This window comes from Geotrypetes seraphini, chromosome 4 (genome assembly GCF_902459505.1).
Source record: "Geotrypetes seraphini chromosome 4, aGeoSer1.1, whole genome shotgun sequence".
In the NCBI taxonomy this organism is placed as follows: Eukaryota; Metazoa; Chordata; class Amphibia; order Gymnophiona; family Dermophiidae; genus Geotrypetes; species Geotrypetes seraphini.
The window spans coordinates 317,909,384-317,928,602 of NC_047087.1; the positions used below are offsets into that span (position 1 = coordinate 317,909,384).

The following is a 19,219-nucleotide window of genomic DNA, read 5'->3' on the forward strand; positions in this document are numbered from 1 at the left end:
CTATCCCTTTTAGCCAGCTTTCTTAATTCATGCGAGTCAGTGGGAGCAATGCTGGTTCATATCAATGAATGGAGGGGTCTCAAAATTACACTTTGGCAGCCTGAACGTCTGAAGTCTGTGTACCCCCAGAAACTTTAACAGGAGACATGAGACATGAGGGTGGGCATCTGCATTCCTTCCTCTCTCCTGGCATTCCAAATGGGCCATCACATATGGGCAAGAAACATAGAAACATGACAGATAAAGGCCAGGTGGCCCATCCGCAGCATCCACTAACTCCTCCTCTCCCTATTGGCTAAGGCTCTTAATCATTTTCATCTCTTCTTCCTATTGGCTAAGGCTCTTTACACCTGCATAATAGGATCAAAGTGCACTTGAACATAGATCTATTTTATTTGGGTACAGGCAACTTTTGATGTTTTTTAGCCCGCCCTTGATTTGCTCTAGTCTAAGACAAGCACTCAGCTTCTTCTTTTTTTGTTACTTGATTTTTGAATGAGTGATAAAAGTTGTGTGTATTTGTGACAGGGTGAAGTTCCTGTCAAGGGCCAGCAGAAGGCAGCCTTAGCAGCAGGCAGAAGGAGCTAATCTGCATAAGATTCTGCAAAGGCCCTTGGGAGCTGTCCATTCATTACATTACATTACATTAGGGACTTCTATTCCGCCTATACCTTGCAGTTCAAGCACCCTAAGTGAAGTAGGGTGCTGAAAAGGACTGTGCCAGAAAGGAAAAGCAGTTACTCCAGCTTGCTGTTTGTGCTGTCGTTGGCTTTCCCTCTGATGTCACTTCTTGATCCCCTGACCCAGAAGTGATTTCAGAGCAGCCAGGCCTGCGCAAGCAGCAGGTTAGCGTAGTTGCTCGTACAGGGGGTGGGGAAGGGAAAGTGTGAGCGAGGGGGTTCAGAGAGGTGCCAGTGCCCCCACTGAAATGGTACCTGGGGCGGTCTGTCCCTCCCCCCTTTACTATGCCACTGCATTGAAGAGGAAACATGCTTATGTGAGATGTGGGAATGGATGCAGTGGCACACAGTGTTTCTGATGTAGGGGTGTGCTGTCAATTGTAAGAAAACCAGAAGTATCAACATTTAAAATTGAATGAGAAAAATGTTATTCGATTTTCATTTCATTTCAGCCACCATTTTGTTTCCATGGTACCGATGGCCATCCATTTCAGCTCCCTTCATCACCACTGCCACTGCTGAAATGATTTCAAATAAAAGCCCACCTGGGACCTCCCTTGGAACTGCTATCTACCATTTAGACCCCCCTCCCCCATTACCATTTACAGTCTTTTTAGGGTAGGAACGATCCTCATTCATTCTGTCCCATTATTGCTGGTCAATCAGGGTGTCACTGGCTGATCCCAAACTGGTACCATTTCCTTGTAGAGCAGTTGGTACCATCTTCACAAATGGTAAAAAAGGGTCAGGGATACAGGATTGATTTGGGCCTAGTTTTAAATACAGCAGCAGCAGTCAGAGGGAGACAGCCAGACAATTTTTTTTTTTTTTTGTTTGCTTAAAAGAAAAAAATTAACAAAGAAAATGATCAGGAAGCATCAGTGCACTATTGATACTCCTGCATGCTTTTATCTGAGGAAAAGATGGGCAGTGTTTCTAGGACCTGTTTACTGAATAAACGACTTCCCAGAATGCCCACTTTTCCCAGAATGTCCATTATTTAGTTGATGTATCGCAGAGTTTTGCTAGGTCTCCTGCCACAAATAGCTTTTGCATAGGGATGCTCTCACTTCTTTCTCCTGCACTGTGCTGCTCTTTCCGCGCTCACAGGGGATTTCAGAAAATTAATTGTCTTCCAGAAATATCTTCATGGAAACTCTGACTTGCTAATTACACCATGGAAGGTGGAAGTTATTTTCTTTCTGCTGTGGCTTGCTGGTCCAATAGGAGAGGAAAAAATAGAAGTTGTGTTCACCTGCATAGCTTAATTCCAAGAATATCGCAAAGTGGCATCAGCACATTCTAGAGGAGTTTAGTTAAAATTGACCTGCCAAATTTGAATAGGACTTCAATGATTCTTGTGGAGCAGTGGATATAAGACACCATCTAGTGGCCCTTTCAGGAAGTGCAAGAATGCACTGCAGCATCAGCTCAGGTTGTCAGAACTAGAAATTAAGTTAGCTGGAAGTTTGCAGGATATTACTAATGAGTTTCTCTTGTTATTCTCTCCTCCCCCCCCCCACCCCATTAAGCTTCTTGGAAGAGTCTGAACTAAAGAATGCCTGGGAGGAGGAGGAGAGCATTTCTGACTTTTTCTTTGAAGCCTTCCACCCTGACGAAATGGCGCTAAACAGCTATGCCGCCATGCTGTACATCTCCAGAGACAATGGAAGGATCTACGAGGAGATCACAGGAGCAGCTCTGTGCAGCAGCTGTGGAGAAAAGGTGAAAAGAGCACCTCTCCTCTTCCCCAGACTGATCCTAGCACAACGCTCATTCCTAGGGTTACCAGACATGTCCTCCTTTTAGAGGACTGCCCTGGTGGATTTTCAAAATCAGGCAGTTTTTCCGGGTTTTGGAAGGCCCCGAGCTCGGGGAGGCGTCTGGAGGGCCTCCGAGCATGCATGGAGGTGGCGCGATGATGTCCACATGCGTGTGATATCATCACGTCAGATGCGGCCTGGACTCGGGAAAGGAGAAGAGACAAAGTTGGGGGGGGGGGGAGCTGGGGTGGAACAGGCCGGAGCCATGTGTTCTCTTCTTTTGTAACCTTACTCATTCCCAAGCGACAGGGCTTCCCAGACCTGTCCTGGGCAGCCTGTAACCAGTTGCGTTTTTAGGATATCCACAAAGAATACGCAGGAGATGAATTTGCTTGTGCTGGAAAGTAGGCACCTGTCATTGTGGATCTCCAGAAACCCCAAGTGAATGGGGGGGGGGGGGGGTCTCCAGGACAGGTTTGGGAAGCTCTGCCTGCCCTTCAGAGTGGCAGGAGACCAGAGTGTTGCTATTTAATAGAGTTTCAGGCTTTAGAAACATTCATTTGAGGGACTTAGTTGCAGCAAAGATGAAATCTTTGTACGAGGGGGGATACGGTTCAATCAATGATCTGAAACAGTGTCAAAATAGAGAATTTCATTTCTGCAATATTGGCACTTAACAAAATAAGATAACATTCTTTTCGGCTACAGTGGCAAAATAATGCTTGGAATTTAGGAAGTTGGTTGGTTGGGCTGAGAACTTTTCTGCACCCCCTCATACTATTTGAGTTTCTGCCATGTTCTTCTAACCTGAATTAGTCATGGCTGGACACAGGATAGTGGGCTAGATGGACCACTGGTCTGACCCAGTAAGGCTATTCTTATGTGAGCCAAGTCTAGGACAATGAAGCCACTGTGACATCACTGATGAGGTTGGCTCTTAGGCATTGGTGGAACAAGGCATTATGACATCACAATCTCAGCTCTGGAATGTTGCTATGAGGAGGCACTGAGTTAATTCTTTTTTCATCATTTTTAATTGGTTTTAATGCCATGTTCAATTATCAGCGTTGATTAAGCCAATTAAAAAAACTAAGAGAGGCACCTACATTGCCCTGCATCACCACACCACACGCCCCCACTATTCCCCACCGTTTGAACACCTCCCTGTCCCCCACTTACCTCTTGAAACGGTCACTGGCACAAGCTACATCTTCCACCTGCTGCTCGTGCTGGCCTCGGATCCCTTCTAATGTCACGTCCTGGTCACCTGGTTGAGGGGTCACCAATTTACCAAGCATATCCTGAAGCTGCCACGCCCTCAGCTGCTGCCTAGAAAGAGTTTTTACATTTTTGTGTTATGTCCCTGCTCCAAAATTGAAGAAAGGGGCTGTGAAGCCCTAAGAAATTTTAGGAAGAATGTTTAGCATACTGCAGCATTTAGACCTGCATCAGAGGAGAAGAAACACATATTAAGACTTATTCTGAACTGAACGAACTTCAGACAGCATAGAAATGTGACAGCAGATAAAGGCCAAATGGCCCATCCAGTCTGCCCATCCACAGTAACCATTCTCTCTTCCTCTCTCTGAGAGATCCCACCTGCCTATCCTAGGCCTTTTTGAATTCAGACACGATCTCTGTCTCCACCACCTCTTCTGGGAGACTGTTCCACACATCTACCACCCTTTCTGTAAAAAAGTATTTCCTCAGATTACTCCGGAGCCTATCACCTCTTAACTTCATCCTATGCCCTCTTATTTCAGAACTTCCTTTCAACTGAAAGAGACTCAACTTGTGTGCATAACACCACGTAGGTATTTAAACATCTCCATCATATCTCCCCTCTCCCTCCTTTCCTCCAAAGTATACTGTCCCCATACGCCTTATCACGAAGACCACACACCATTTTTGTAGCCTCCTCTGGACCAACTCCATCTTTTTTATATCAGAATTGTACACAATATTCTAAATGAGGTCTCACCAAAGTCTTATACAGGGGCATCGATACCTCCTTTTTCTTACTGGCAATACCTCTCCCTATGCACCCTAGCATCCTTCTAGCTTTCGCCATCACCTTTTCAACCTGTTTGGCCACCTTAAGATCATCACATACAATCACACCCAAGTCCCGCTCTTCCGTCATGCACATAAGCTCTTCACTCCCTAATCTGTACCGTTCCCTCGGATATTTGCAGCCCAAATGCATGACCTTGCATTTTTTAGCATTAAATTTTAGCTGCCAAATTTTAGACCATTCTTCAAGCTTCACTAGGTCTTTCTTCATGTTATTCACACCATCCAGCGTGTCTACTCTGTTGCAGATTTTGGTATCATCCGCCAAGAGGCAAATCTTACCTGACAGCCCTGCAGCAATATCGTTTATAAAAATGTTAAAAAGAACAGGCCCAAGAACAAAACCTTGAGGCACACCACTGGTAACATCCCTTTCCTCAGAACAATCTCCATTAGCCACTACCCTCTGTGGCCTTCCACCCAACCAGTTCTTGACCCAGCCCGTCACTTTGGTTGAGTGGAAGGCGACAGAGGGTAGTGATCACTGTTTTAATTGGAAGTGAAAGTGGGGCACAATGCAGAAATGAAGAGGTGGGAAGGTCCATCTTAGGGGCTCACTTCTGATGTATTTTACAAAAGTTTCTGCCAAACCTGGAGCCTTTTGCAAAAGACTTACAAAGACATGCAGGAGAGTGGATATAGTAGCACACACAACAGAAGCAACATAAGTGTCATGAACCTGGCACAAGTAGCATAGTGAGGGTAAGAGGTGGCCAGGGTGGTGGCACCCTCCCAAGCCCTCCTCTCTGCTCCCCCGCTCCTTCTCCCCGCCCACGCCACACTCATGCCCTCCCTCACACCTGTTTAAGTCTTCACCAGCGCGAGCAAGTTCTCTGGCCTTCCAGTTATGCCGGCATTGGCTTTCCCTCTGACTTCACTTCCTGGCCCCATGACCTGGAAGTGATATCAAAGGAGAGCCAGGCCGGCACAAGCAGCATGCCGGAGAAGTTGCTTGCACTGGTGAATATTTAAAGAGGTACAGGGGGGAAAGGAGGGCATGAGTGTGGCATTGGGGGAGGAAAGGTGCCGGCTCCCCCATCAAGACGGAGCCCAGGGTGGTCCCTGTTGCTCCTCCCCTTAATATGCCACTGCCTGGCTCTTCCACGTGGAGCCAAAATTTCACACCCATGCGAAGCCACAATCCTAACATATAAGCACTGCCAATTATGTACCTAGGCTCCAATCTGTATTGTTTTCAATTTAGAGGTGGAAAAGAGCAGAGGACTACAGAGAATGACTCCCTTCATCCCTCGTGTATTGCCCTGGCTGAAATAAGAACTTTTTCCAATTCTGTGAACGGTTGGAAAACCCAAAGGAGAAATCTTTTCCTCTTCATAAAGTGGGGAATGTGTTTGTAGAGTTTACTCCCATAACACCCCCCCCCCCCCCAAAGACCTCCACATGTGAATAGTGGCTTTCTGAAATTGTCTTTTACATACACGTGTGTGCAATCCACATGGAGATGATTCTAAAAGGCCCCCCTTTATTTGTCTTTCTCTGCCCCCCACCCCCACCCACCCAAAAGCTTCTGCTTGTACCTGAGCCAATAAGAACTTAAGAGCTCTCATACTGGGACATATCGAAGGTCCATCAAGCCCAGTATCCTGTTTCCAACAGTGGCCAACCCAGGTCCCAAGTACCTGACAGAAACCCAAAGAGTAGCAACATTCCAGAGCTAAGATTGTGATGTCATAATGCCTCATTCCACCATTGCCTAAGAGCCAACCTCAGCAGTGATGTCACAATGGCTCAATTGTCCTAGACTTGGCTCACATAAGAGCTGCTGTGCTGGGACAGACCGAACGTCCATCAAGCCCAGTATCCTGTTTTCAACAGTGGCCAACCCAGGTCCCAAGTACCTGTAGAAACCCAAAGAGTAGCAACATTGCAGAACTGAGATTGTGATGTCATAATGCCTCATTCCACCAATGCCTAAGAGCCAACCTCATCAGTGATGTCACAATGGCTTCATTGTCCTATACTTGGCTCACATAAGAACATAAGAATAGCCTTACTGGGTCAGACCAATGGTCCATCTAGCCCAGTATCCTGTTCCAACAGTGGCCAACCCAGCTCCCAAGTACCTAGCTGGATCCTAAGTAGTAGAATCAGGCTGGACAATCTTCTTTGCAGGCCCAATGGCAAAGTAGAGCTCATTAGCTACAATTGACCCAAGGGGAAGGAGAGGGGTGGCTTAGTGGTTAAAGCTACAGCCTCAGCACCCCAAGAGTTGTCAGATTTCCTCCCCCAGTCCTGCCCTCCCCCAGTCCTGCCCTGTTCCACCTCTGGCTCCACCCTATTCCTCCCCCAGCCCCACCCCCACATAAACCTCCCCGAGCTCGAAGGCTGCATTTGGAAACTTTTGCGCATGCGCGAACGTCAGCTGTGTCGGCTGTGCATGTGCAGAGGCTCCGAGCTCAGGACTTTCAAAAGAGGACATGTCCGGGTTTTCCCAGATGTTTGGTAACTCTATTCAAACCCCATGCAGCTCCTTGTGACCCTGGGCAAGCCACCCAACCCTCCACTACCCCAGCTACATTAGATAGATTGTGAGCCCACTGGGACAGATAGGGAAAATGCTTGAAATACCTGTATATAAACCACTCTGTCCCTATCTCTTTCCCTCATTATAAAAACTGTATTTAAGGCCAGGTCAAAAGGACCAGTGATGAAATTTTTTTTGCCCTTCTGTTGCCTTTCATCTCCACACCCCAGTGTCCCCTTAAGGCCGGGCTGCACAAAGATTGTTAGCGGTTCTTGATTTATCTCAGACTGTACTGGGACCTGGGTAGGCCAGTGTTGGAAACAGGATACTGGGCTTGATGGACCTTTGTTCTGCCCCAATATGGCAATTCTTATGTGAGCCAAGTCTAGGATAATGAAGCCATTGTGACATCACTGCTGAGGTTGGCTCTTAGGCATTGGTGGAATGAGGCATTATGACATCACAATCTCAGCTCTGGAATGTTGCTACTCTTTGGGTTTCTATCAGGTACTTGGGACCTGGGTTGGCCACTGTTGGAAACAGGATACTGGGCTTGATGGACCTTCAGTCTGTGCCACTATGGCAACTCTTATATTCTTATGTACCTGAAGAGAAAGTGACAGATTGCCAGATCTCACCCGATGATCCCACAGCCAGGCAGGATTTCAAGATAAGCTTCATCAATATACATGAGGCCAGTTTGCACGAACTGGGTCCTCAATGCATGTTCATTGAAGATCTCCTGAAAAGTCGACAGGCAGTGGGGTCACCAGAATACATGTGGAAGGCTCTGAAAGCAAGGCCTCTTGTGCCAGTGCAGTTGAGCAGAATGACACCAGCAACCGCTGATGAAGGTTGATTTCTGGGTTTGAAATTACAACATGAAAAAATTTGCTGACTCAGCTCATGCTGGCTGTTAACCAGAACAAATTATCTAATTATTGCATTCTTTCTGGCATTCTGCGGTTTATGAAGCGATGAATCGCTCAGTTGCAGCCACTCGCTCTGCACTGCCCAGCTTTCCAATCTCTCGGCACGGTCTCCAGACATGTGCCAACATGTTTCACCTTCATTTCCCAGGAAGGAGGGGTGGTAAGCAGAATAAAGAAACAGAGCAAGGGCCTGCTACACACATTCTCAGGTTTGGCTAATTCTTCCTTTCTTGTTTCACCTTTTTTCTGCAGACGCTGATCTGCCCCCACAAGGTGGGGAATGAGCGCGTGATCTTGCTCCCAAAGGACTGCACCCACTTGAAAGTGAGCAGACCCCAGACCCATAGGACTACCTTGCAAGCCAAGCTGTAGGTATCCTCTCCTCAAGCAATGGGGGCACCTCTGCTAATGAACTCAGAGGCAGAAATTTATGAACTGGGTTCACCAAAACCTTGAGGCACTGGTGCGTGATAAATTTAGTGAAGTCAGGGCACTGGGGGGGGGGGGGGGGGGCTTTGTAAGTCACTGATTACCTAGAAATGGAATGCTGCTCTGTCCCTTCCTGATGCTTTGCAGTGCTGCAGGCGGAAGGGGGTTGTGAAGTATCACAGCCTGTCTCTTCCTGGGTGAAGGGAGCCTAGTGATCCAGTGGTGGCGCTGTGTGCTACACTGCCAGGCAGAGTGACAGAGCTTTGAATTCCATCTCAGGTCTTTCCATGATAGTCCTAATGAACGTGCATGATATAAGTTTGCATGTAGTCTCTCCATGAAATCCGTGTCATGCATATTCATTAGGGGTTTCCAGAAAACTTGGCTGCTTGGTGGTTTTCAAGGATGGGAACTGTCTGTTTCTCCAGTCAAGCCCTGGGAGAAGGAAGTTGCACTCGTTATGTAATGGTGACACCTAGTGGCCAAATTTAGAGCCCATAATTGCAATGTCTTTTAATATCTGCTATAAATTGTTATTTGGATTAGCTCCATCCTATCTTTTCTCTCACTTTGGATTGTATAGGCCTACTAAGTCTACTCGGCGTACTGGTTTATTGTCGTTATAAAAAGATTTTGGGACCGATCTGTGGCCTATCAAGCAGGTGAAGTTCAAGTATGGTTAGACGATCTGATCCGACAGGCTGCATCTTATTGCGCTTTGAGAAAATCAGTTAAGAGCCATTTGGTCAAAAAATTTCTTACTTGATTGAAGACAATCCCCCTCCTTTACAAAGGTGCACTAAACGTTTTAGCGCGTGCTAAACGCTAATGCGTGCATGTTATCCTATGGACGCGTTAGCGGTTTGATTCAGCGCATGCTAAATCCGCGCTAAAACGCTTAGAGCACCTTTGTACAAGAGGGCCTGTGTCATAGCTTTTATATTGTCGTTCTATAAATGTCTTCTTGAATGCTTTGTATTATCACTGAAATGTTCAGTCCTCTTTTACTTTGTGAACCGCCTAGAACTTTTTGGGTGTTGGCGGTATAGAAAAATAAAGAATTTGGCTTAGTTACATACAGTGGGCATGTTAATGTAGAATTAACTACTAGACTGATAGATTTGATCTAATGGTGGCTCCCATTCATTCCGCGTAGACCACATGACCAATTCTATCATGCGTTATTGGCCGGTCTTGGAGGTGAGTGCCTTTCTTGAGCATCCAGCCTTGTGGTCATTCACGGAAGGAGTGCTGACAAGTGACATTTTCTGAGTTTTGAATTCAGTCAGAAACATTGTATTGGAACTACAGCACCAAGCGCTGGGGTTTTAGAGCCTTCCTCCCCCATTGCAGTGCCTCCTTTCAGTACTCAGTATATCCTGAGACTAGCCACAAGGAGGCACTGTAGAGCGATGGCCAGAACCATCTCTCGGCTGCAGCTGGGTGCACAGCCCAGATTACATTTAACTTGGAATGGGTTTGGATCCAGTTACCAACCTAAGGGGTTAATCCACTGGGTAAACTGGACAAGATTTTAGAAGAGAAAGATAATTGATAGAGGGACGCACTAGTAATATTTGCAAATCCAGCACCCCATGAGTCAGTCCAAATCCCAACACTGGCCCTGTGATCTTGGAATGAGAAACACTAAAAACTCCTGTGATGGCTTGCTGTACCTCCCCATGCCATATGTCACTTCTAATCCCCAGACTGTGAGGCTCATGGATGAGTCACTTTACATCCCCATAGGGCAGCGATGGCGAACCTATGGCACGCGAAGGCCTTGCAGCTGGCACGCGGGAAGGTCCGCAATAGAGAGCTGCACGGGTCGCGGGGATCCCGTGGGGACGCCTCCGAGGGTCGCGGGGTTCCTGCGGGGCTGGATGTACTAAGTCGCGCGGCTTTTCTCCCTACCTGCTCTGCTTGCAGCACAGAGCCGAACGGAAGTCTTCCCGACGTCAGCGCTGACGTCGGTAAACAAAGCCCTCCCTCCCTCCGACGTCTGCGCTGACGTTGGGAAGACTTCTGTTCGGCTCTGTGCTGCAGGCAGGGTAGGTAAGGAGGAGTAGCCTCGCGGCTCGAGTGGCTACCAAGGGAGGGGGGCGGTCCGCCCTGCCCCGTGTGCAGCACAGCCGGCCAGGTCCCCTTACTTTTGTGGAGCTAACCTGACCGACCGACAACAGCCCTGGTCCGACAAACCTCCCTGCCCTTAACCGCGAATCTAAATTACCTTCTTACGCGGTTAAGGGCAGGGAGGTTTGTCAGACCGGGGCTGTTGTCGGTCTGTCGGTCGCGGAAGTGCCACAAAAGTAAGGGGACCTGGCCGGCTGTGCTGCACCCGGGGCGGGAGAGGAGGGGGAGAAGGACGCTGAAAGCACTGGGGAAGACAAAGGGGTGAAGAAGGACGCTGAAAGGCCATGGGGAAGACGGGGTGGGGGGGAGGACACTGAAAGCATTTGTGGAAGACAGAAGGGGGAGAAGGATGCTGACAGGACATGGGGAAGACGGGGGGGGGAAGGACACTGAAAGCACATGGGGAAGACAAAGGGGTGGAGAAGGATGCTGAAAGGACATGGGGAAGATGGGGGGTGGAGTGGAGAAGGACGCTGAAAGGCCATGGGGAAGACGGGGTGGGGGGGAGGACACTGAAAGCATTTGTGGAAGACAGAAGGGGGAGAAGGATGCTGACAGGACATGGGGAAGACGGGGGGGGAAGGACACTGAAAGCACATGGGGAAGACAAAGGGGTGGAGAAGGATGCTGAAAGGACATGGGGAAGATGGGGGGTGGGGTGGAGAAGGACGCTGAAAGGCCATGGGGAAGACGGGGGGGGGGTGGAGAAGGATGCTGAAAGGCCATGGGGAAGACAGAGGGGGGAGAAGGACGCTGACAGGACATGGGGAAGATGGGGGGGGAGAAGAACGCTGAAAGGAAATGGGGAAGAGAGAGTGGGGAGAAGACGCTGGCAGGGAAGAAGACAGAGATGCCAAACTATGGGGGGAGTGGAGGGAAGAAGATGGGTGCCAGACCAATTTGGAAGGGGGGAGAAAGGGAGAGGCACAGTAACAGAGCAAATGGAAGACGCAGAAGGAAGAGAGAAAGTGGATGGAAGGAACTGAATGAGAACATGAGGAAAGCAGAAACCAGGCAACAAAGGTAGGAAAAGAATTCTATTTCTTTTTTTCTTTTTTTTTTGCTTCAGGATAAAGTAGTATATTAGTTGTGTTGATAAAAATTTATAAACAAAAGAGGTAGAAACCCGTTTACAAAGTGTGTATTCTTCCCAATTAATATTTCCAAATTAATAAAGTCTTTTTGCTTATTTGTAAATGGGTTTCTACCAGAGCCTTTAATTCAGTAGCATAATTAAATGAAATAACTATTTCTGAAGTTTATAGGGACGGGCGGGGACGGAGGGGATTCCTCACGGGGACGGGCGGGGACGGAGGACATTCCTCGCGGGGACGGGTGGGGACGGAGGGATTCCTCACGGGGACGGGTGGGGATGGGTGAGACTTTGGCGGGGACGGGTGGGGACGGGTGGGATTTCTGTCCCCGCGCAACTCTCTAGTCCGCAATTAAGATATGCGGCGCGGCGGGAGGCGAGTGTGCCGATCACAGGGCAACAGGGCCGGACCGGGCATTGTCCCGGTGGGCCGCGGCCTATCCTCCTGTGCTGGCTGCAGTCCTGTGAGTGGATGTTTAGCCTGCCTGTCTTCCCCTTAGTATCCTATGAGCCAGGCAGTGTGTGAGGGGGGAAGTGGGGGGAGGAAGAGAAGCTTCACACTGAGTCTGTCACAGGAACTCAGTGAGGCTGTAGTGTGACTCCACATGTGACATCTGTAATCAGGAACAGTTCCTAGTGCTCCCATGCTAGAGAGGTGAGGATATGGGGGGAAGTTAATGTGTCTAATAATGTGCTCCTCTGTAAAAACCTCTGTATCTTCCATGGGGGACATGCTAAATTCGAGGAAATAAAAAAGCTGCTTATGATGATTGCATAGAGAAGTTCAGTAAGCTGAGAGGAGGGCTGGGCTCTCTGTGAACAACCAACACACTAATCCTCTGCGCTGTACCTTATGGAAAACTCAATATAGCAAAAAACAGTAAAGTGTATATGTGGCCCTTCACAGTGCTTTTGTAAACATCATAATAAAATAACAAAGGCTCCAATAATGAAAAATAAAAGTCCTTTTCCCATACACTCAGGTTGCACAAGTCCAGTTTTCACCCGGACAGTATATTTTTTGACCAAAACGGATGTCTACAATTAGTAAAATTCCCCAATCACATATTTTTTTATGGGGACGGATTTGTATACAGCACTTCATTAGATTTTTTTTATTATACAAATTTTATCTTTTTGTAGACTTGAAGTCTTGAACAAAGAAAATGAGTACAGCAAAAAAAGCACAAACAGATAGTGGAAGACCATTCCAAGAGGCCTGGACAGAGTACATATGGAGTGATTGAATGCAGTGGGAAAGCATTGTTTATTATGTGTAATGAAAGTGTTGTGTCTCGCACATCAAGTGTCAAACGTCACTTTGAGACCAACCATAACAGTGTTGCTGAACTTGGTTTAGCTCAAAGAAAAGAGTTCCTTGTAGGAAAATTAAAGAAATATCACTCCCAGTCTCTTAGTTTTAGCAACTATCTTTCAAAAACTAATCATCTTACAGTTGCCAGCTTTCAAATTTCACTTTGCATGGTAAAACATGGTAAGCCCCTCTCTGATGGAGATTTTATCAAAAAGGCAATTTTGGCTGGGAGTAATTCACTCTTCCATGATTTCCAAAACAAGGATAAAATTGTGCAGCACATCTCTGAGATGCCGCTAAGCAGAAATACTGCAAAAGATAGGGTTCTGCGAATGGCTGTTGATGTTAGTCAACAGCTTACTTGCGACTTACAAAAAGCACCCTTCTACTCCATGTGCTTGGATGAAAGTACAGATATTACTAACCATGCAAGACTAGTGCTCATTTTGCATTATGCTACTGGTGACATCATGAGAGAAGAGCTGGTAAAACTGCTGTCTTTGCCTGGAAGAACACAAGGGATAGATATCCACAATGCTGTGATGGAGGCTTTTTCATCACTAGACATAAGTCCAGAAAAAGTAGTTTCAGTTACTAGCGATGGAGCACCTAGCATGGTGGGGACAACATCAGGATTCATTCATTTCTTTGCTAAGGAAGCAAAACATCCACTGATTCAATTTCACTGCATAATACATCAAGAGGCTCTCTGCGCCAAAGAAAGCAGCAAAAAACTTGACGATGTCCTCAAAGATGTAACAAAAATGGTGAACTTCATCATGGCGCGTGCTCTTAATTTTTGACAATTTCAAGCCCTTCTTGATGAGCTTCAGGCACAATATAACACTTTACTGATGTACAATAATGTCCGGTGGCTGAGCAGAGGACGAGTGTTAGAGAGATTTGTGGCCTGCTTGGAAGAAGTTAGGCTATTTATGAACAAAAAGGGGGAAGACTATCCTCAACTCACCAACATGGCCTGGCTCACCAACCTCATGTTCTTTACAGATTTTACTAACCACTTTAATGTACTAAACAAAAAATTACAAGGCATGGGAAAAACAGCAGAAAGCATGTTTAGTGACATCAAAGCTTTTGAGAGAAAATTGCATGTTTTTGAAAAAGACCTTGAGAGTGGACAGCTAAAATATTTTCCCAACCTAAAAATACATTTGGATAATTCTACAACATTTGTGGACAGTCATAAAAAACACCAGGAAATCCACAAATCATATTCCACCATTGTAGCCGAAGCAAAGGAGAATTTTAGTAAAAGATTTTCTCAGTTCCGTAAGATGGAGACAACCCTTTCATTTATAACTTCCCCAGAAAAGTCCACATTTGAAGATCTTGATCTTTCCTGCTTACAGTGGTTGGATATTCAAAATTTGGAAATGGAGCTACTGGAATTGCAAGAAAGCTCTATCTGGAAAAGTAAATTCAATGACCTGCGTGCGGCTCTTGAACGTATTGTGTGTGAAAGGGTGACAAATGAAATCACTGCTAGCAGTTCTGAAAATGAAATCCTAAAAGCGTGGAATTCTCTGCCAGACAATTTTAAGTCCATGAAAGCACTTGGGATTGCTCTTCTTACTTTGTTTGGGTCATCCTATGCTTGTGAGCAGCTGTTTTCGGCTTTGAATCATATAAAATCTGATGCTAGAAACAGATTAATGGATGACATGAGTGCTGCATGTGTTACTCTGAAATTAACGCACTATGAGCCAAGGATTGACAAGTTATCAGCATGCATGCAACAACAAAAATCACATTAATTTTTTTCAGAGCATGCCCAATGCATATGTTTACATGAAGCAGTGTTTTCAGTTTGCAGTTAAGACACTTTCTAAGTTATTTAAATATTATTTAAAGATGTTATTTAAAAAAATGGACTTTACATGGCCCTGTTGTATTCCAATCTGGAATTTCCAATAAAAACGGTTGGTTTAATTGAAAGCTCTTTTGTTTTCTTTACCTCATATTATTAGAAATGTAATGATTTAACTATTTTCTAATTTGATTGTAAATTTTACAAAAAAACATGTATAGACTCTTTGGGAATACACACCGAGTCTTGACACAGTTAACAGTTTTAAGAAGTTTATCTTTTTTTTTATTCAGGATACATTTGACATGTTATGTGAATAATACATTTAAAATATATTGTGTAACTGAATCAAATTCTTCCTAAATTCATTAAATTGAATGAAATCATTAAAACATTATAAATTGCCAATAAATTGAAATGAAAACCAAAGGATTGTGAATCAAATTGATTCTCTGACAATACAAAGATTCCAACCTTTAAAAATGATGTTACATAGTTCAGGCAACTTTATAAAGAGTTTTTAGATACTAAAATCTTGTTATTAAGGTTTAATTGACGTGCTGGCACTTTGAGGAAATTCTTTGGTTTTGTGCGGCAGTTTGGGCACTCGGGCTCAAAAAGGTTAGCCATCACTGCCATAGGGTTACCATATTTGTCGCCCCATTTTGCCCCAGCCTCAGCCCACACCCCATTCCGCCCCCAAGCATCATCCCCACAAAGCCTCCTCTCTTCTTCCAGACGAGCTCCAACCACATCCGGGGGGGGGGCCTGGAACATGCGCGGATGTGTGTGATGTCATTCATACATGCTCAGAGGCCCTTCAGATGCAGACAGAGCTCATTGGGGCTTTCCAAAACCCAGACCAATGCTGGGTTTTGGAAAATCTCTTCGGGAGCCCAGACAATCCTCTAAAAAGAGGACATGCTGGGTTTTCCCAGACGTCTGATAACCCTATCCATGTGCAAATTCTAATCCCAGCTCTGGCCCTATATATCTGCTTAATGCTGGCATGAGTCTCTCTGCCTCCCCATGTGTCAGTTCTAATCCCATCTTTGTCCTGGGATGATTCACGTTACCTCCTCATGTAACAGCTTTAATCCCAGCTCTGGCCCTGTCTCTGGGATGAGCCACACTACTTCTCCTTGTGTCAGTTCTACTCCCTGACTGATTGCTAGATCTGGGATTGGCAAAGAAATTTTGTTCATTGTGCTCAGCTGTCACAGGGCTGAGATAATGGTTATTGTGGATGGGCAGACTAGATGGGCCATTTGGCCTTTATCTGCCCTCATGGTTAAGAAATGTTTTTTCATCTTACGAATGTTGAGGAAGGTCAGATCTCTTTTCCATCAACGTCATTTTTCTGTTTTGGTCCAATCTATTATATTATCCTGGTTAGATTATTGTAACAATCCAAAAAATAATCACCTTATTTCCACATAAATAACCAACCAAATACTTTTATGGTCACACATTGCAACTGCCATAAGCTGGGGGGGTTTAATAGCTTATGGCAGTTGCAATGTGTTAGTACTTTAAATATGTCCCCGGAGCAATGAAAGAGCAGCAGCAGTGCCATCCTGCATTCAGATAAGTTACCTATCTTTTCCTTGTATGATATTAGCAGGTGGCAGAGACAGTGAACTTGCTGTGATGGTCTCTATTATAACTGACTCCGTGACTTTTCACTAGAGTTTGGTTATGGGTCTGAGCGTTCACGTAGAAATCTAGAGTCACTGAGTGACCATAAAAGTATGTGTTTCTTTATTTATGTGGAAATAAGGTGATTATTTTTTGAATTGTTATATGGTTATCACCTTTGAAGTAACAAGGTCCCTTATATTTTATGTGTAATAGATTACTGTAACGCCATTTATCTTGGCATCACTAAGAACTGCCTTCAAAGACTACAATTGATTCAGAATACCGCCCCGAAGTTGATCTATGGAAAGAGCAAATTCGACCATGTGACTCCTTTGCTTTTCTCTCTCCATTGGCTGTCGGTTTATTTTAGAATTCAGTTTAAGTGTTTATGTCTTGTTTTTAAGATTTTACATGGTATCTTTGCTCCTCTTGTTCCTCCGCTATGGAATGTTTATAGATTTTCCTATGCGAGAGGAATTCATTGATTTAAACTTTCTCTTCCATCTAGGAAAGGAATTCAAGGAGTTAAGAATTTTAGCAGCTCTCTGGCGTTTAAATTGCCCCAATTATGGAATGAATTTCCCCTAATTTTGAGGTGTCCCAGTTCCTTCCAACTCTTCCGTAAACTTCTAAAAAAAAATTTATTTGCTAAACATTTTGAAAACTAACTCTCTTGTATTTCAGTTTACTTTATTTTTTAAATTTATTGTTAACCGCGTCGAGCTTCCTTTGGTTGAAGACCTGGCATATAAGGTTAAGTTTTCATTTAGTTTAGTTTCTATGTTACCTTCCCCTGGATGGTCGTATGCAGAGCGGAATGGGACGATTCATCGCGATGAAACGGCTGCAATGAATCGCCCCATTACGTCACTCAATTTCTCTCTTATCCTCCCCTTCCCATCAGTCTGTCTGTGTCTCATGGAGCTGGCCACCTAGTCCCTTCACTTTGCTGTCTGAAGGAAAAAACAACACCACATTTCCAAGTTCCCCACTGTGATTCGGTAGCTGCAGGCTCTGGTGGCAGAGGGCAGGTGAGAGGATGGCATTGCCCCTGAAATGCTGGAATTTTGGGGGTATCCCCCCAAACGCTGAAGTTGGACAATTAATCACAGCCAGTTCATCACACTGAATTGGCCACAATGAATTATCCTAGACCCATGCAGAGAGCTGTGATAGCTAAATCCTTTCTGCTATTTTTTTCAACATATAACAGTCTTGAGCCATGATGGGTCGCGGTTTGTAATAAAGGAGTAATAATTCTTGGAAAGTGACATTAACTGGAAAAGAAAGCCATACTGGACAAGTTAAAAGCCCTTCTCCCTCAGGGAGTTTAAAGCGATGCCAGAATGAAAGACTTCTCAGACGTGTTCCCAATGAAATCTTGGGTCACAAGGGACATGAGAGACAGGCCTGGCATGGCCCACTCCAGCTTCCAGCAGTAGAATCCTAGTGGAATGTAAGAGGACATTGAGCCGTGACATTGACTGATAAAGAGCTTGAGTAGGTCTCTGTCTTTAAGCCTGAGGTCACTCCCTGGAGATGAGAGGTCAAGCAGTGGGTGTTTAGTTTAAGCTCAAATTAGTAAAGAGTAAGATTAGTTAAAAAGGAGAGAAAATTCTCAACCTGTGAGTAAGGGGGGGGGATACCGCCAGCTATGTGAGAGATGAGCACCGCAGGTCCATCCATAAAGCATGAAGCAGCCTGCCGCTGCCCCTTCTCTGCTCTGCATCAGATGAAGTGTAATTTGCTTGCAGTGACCCCTGTCTCGCCTGGATAGGGGCCAGGCGTGCTTTAATGGACTTCAGCAGACCGACTCAGCAGTGCTATTTATTCCTTCCCTGCTTACTTTTCCTCTGCCCTCCTCGCTTGCAGCAGGGTCACCTTGTTGAAATGAAGTCCATGCGCATCTGCCCACATCCACCAAATGCTCGTGGGAAGCAGCCGTTCCCCATCTCAACCAGGTCAGTGCAGATAGGCTGAGCCAGACCTGGTTTTGCTGTATGGCATGTAGGGAGATGTGGTCCTGCTTTTCATGGTCAAATCTGAACTACAATTGTGAGGATACAGCAGGACAAAACCAAGCCTGAATCGGTCCATTTGAGTTGCTTGAAGGCAGGTGGCAAGCTTCCCTTATGTTTGGGCTACAACCTTGAACTGCTGTCACCCTTCAGTATCCTATGGGTTACTTTAGCACTTAAGCAGTAATTCGAGGAGCTCCAATCCCAGTTCTGTACCTGGTTCTTTGTGTGAAGGAAGGAGGAGTCACTTTACCTTCCTGCATCTCAGTTCTAATTAGGATTACCAGACGTCTGGATTTCTCCGGACATGTCTTTCTTTTGAGGACATGTCCAGATGTCTGGACGGCTTTTCAAAACCTGGCACTTTGTCCGGGTTTTGAAAAGCTTTCCTTTGTGCAGTAGTGCATCCGCGCATGAGCGGATATGATGTGATGATGTTGCATGCACGCATGCGTGTGATGTCATTGCAATGCATCCACACGCGCAGATGTCCTGCCCGATGAGAGCAGGCAGCAGGGGGCGGGTTGGGACGGGATTAGAGACGGGACTAGGGCATGACAGTGCGGGGATGGGTAGAACTGGGTGGGCCTGGGGAAGGGTCTATGGGTAGACGGAAAATCTGATAACCCTAGTTCTAATCCCAGTTGTGCCCTTGGTTGTCAGTGTGACCCTGGGATGAATTGCTTCGCTTCCCCGTGTGTCAGTTCTAATCCCAGTTGTGCCCTTGGTTGTCAGTGTGACCCTGGGATGAATTGCTTCGCTTCCCCGTGTGTCAGTTCTAATCCCAGTTGTGCCCTTGGTTGTCAGTGTGACCCTGGGATGAATTGCT

At 45.8% G+C, this 19,219-nt stretch overlaps 1 protein-coding gene across 1 annotated transcript in view; it reads left to right on the plus strand.

Moving 5' to 3' along the window:
• LOC117359225 overlaps window positions 1–19,219 on the plus strand; it is a 313,075-nt gene that overhangs the window by 205,280 nt on the left and 88,576 nt on the right. Inside the window, exons 13-14 of the mRNA XM_033941598.1 lie at window positions 2,212–2,405; window positions 8,186–8,301. Coding sequence (XP_033797489.1) covers window positions 2,212–2,405; window positions 8,186–8,301 — 310 coding nt within the window. The remainder of the gene's footprint in view (window positions 1–2,211; window positions 2,406–8,185; window positions 8,302–19,219) is intronic.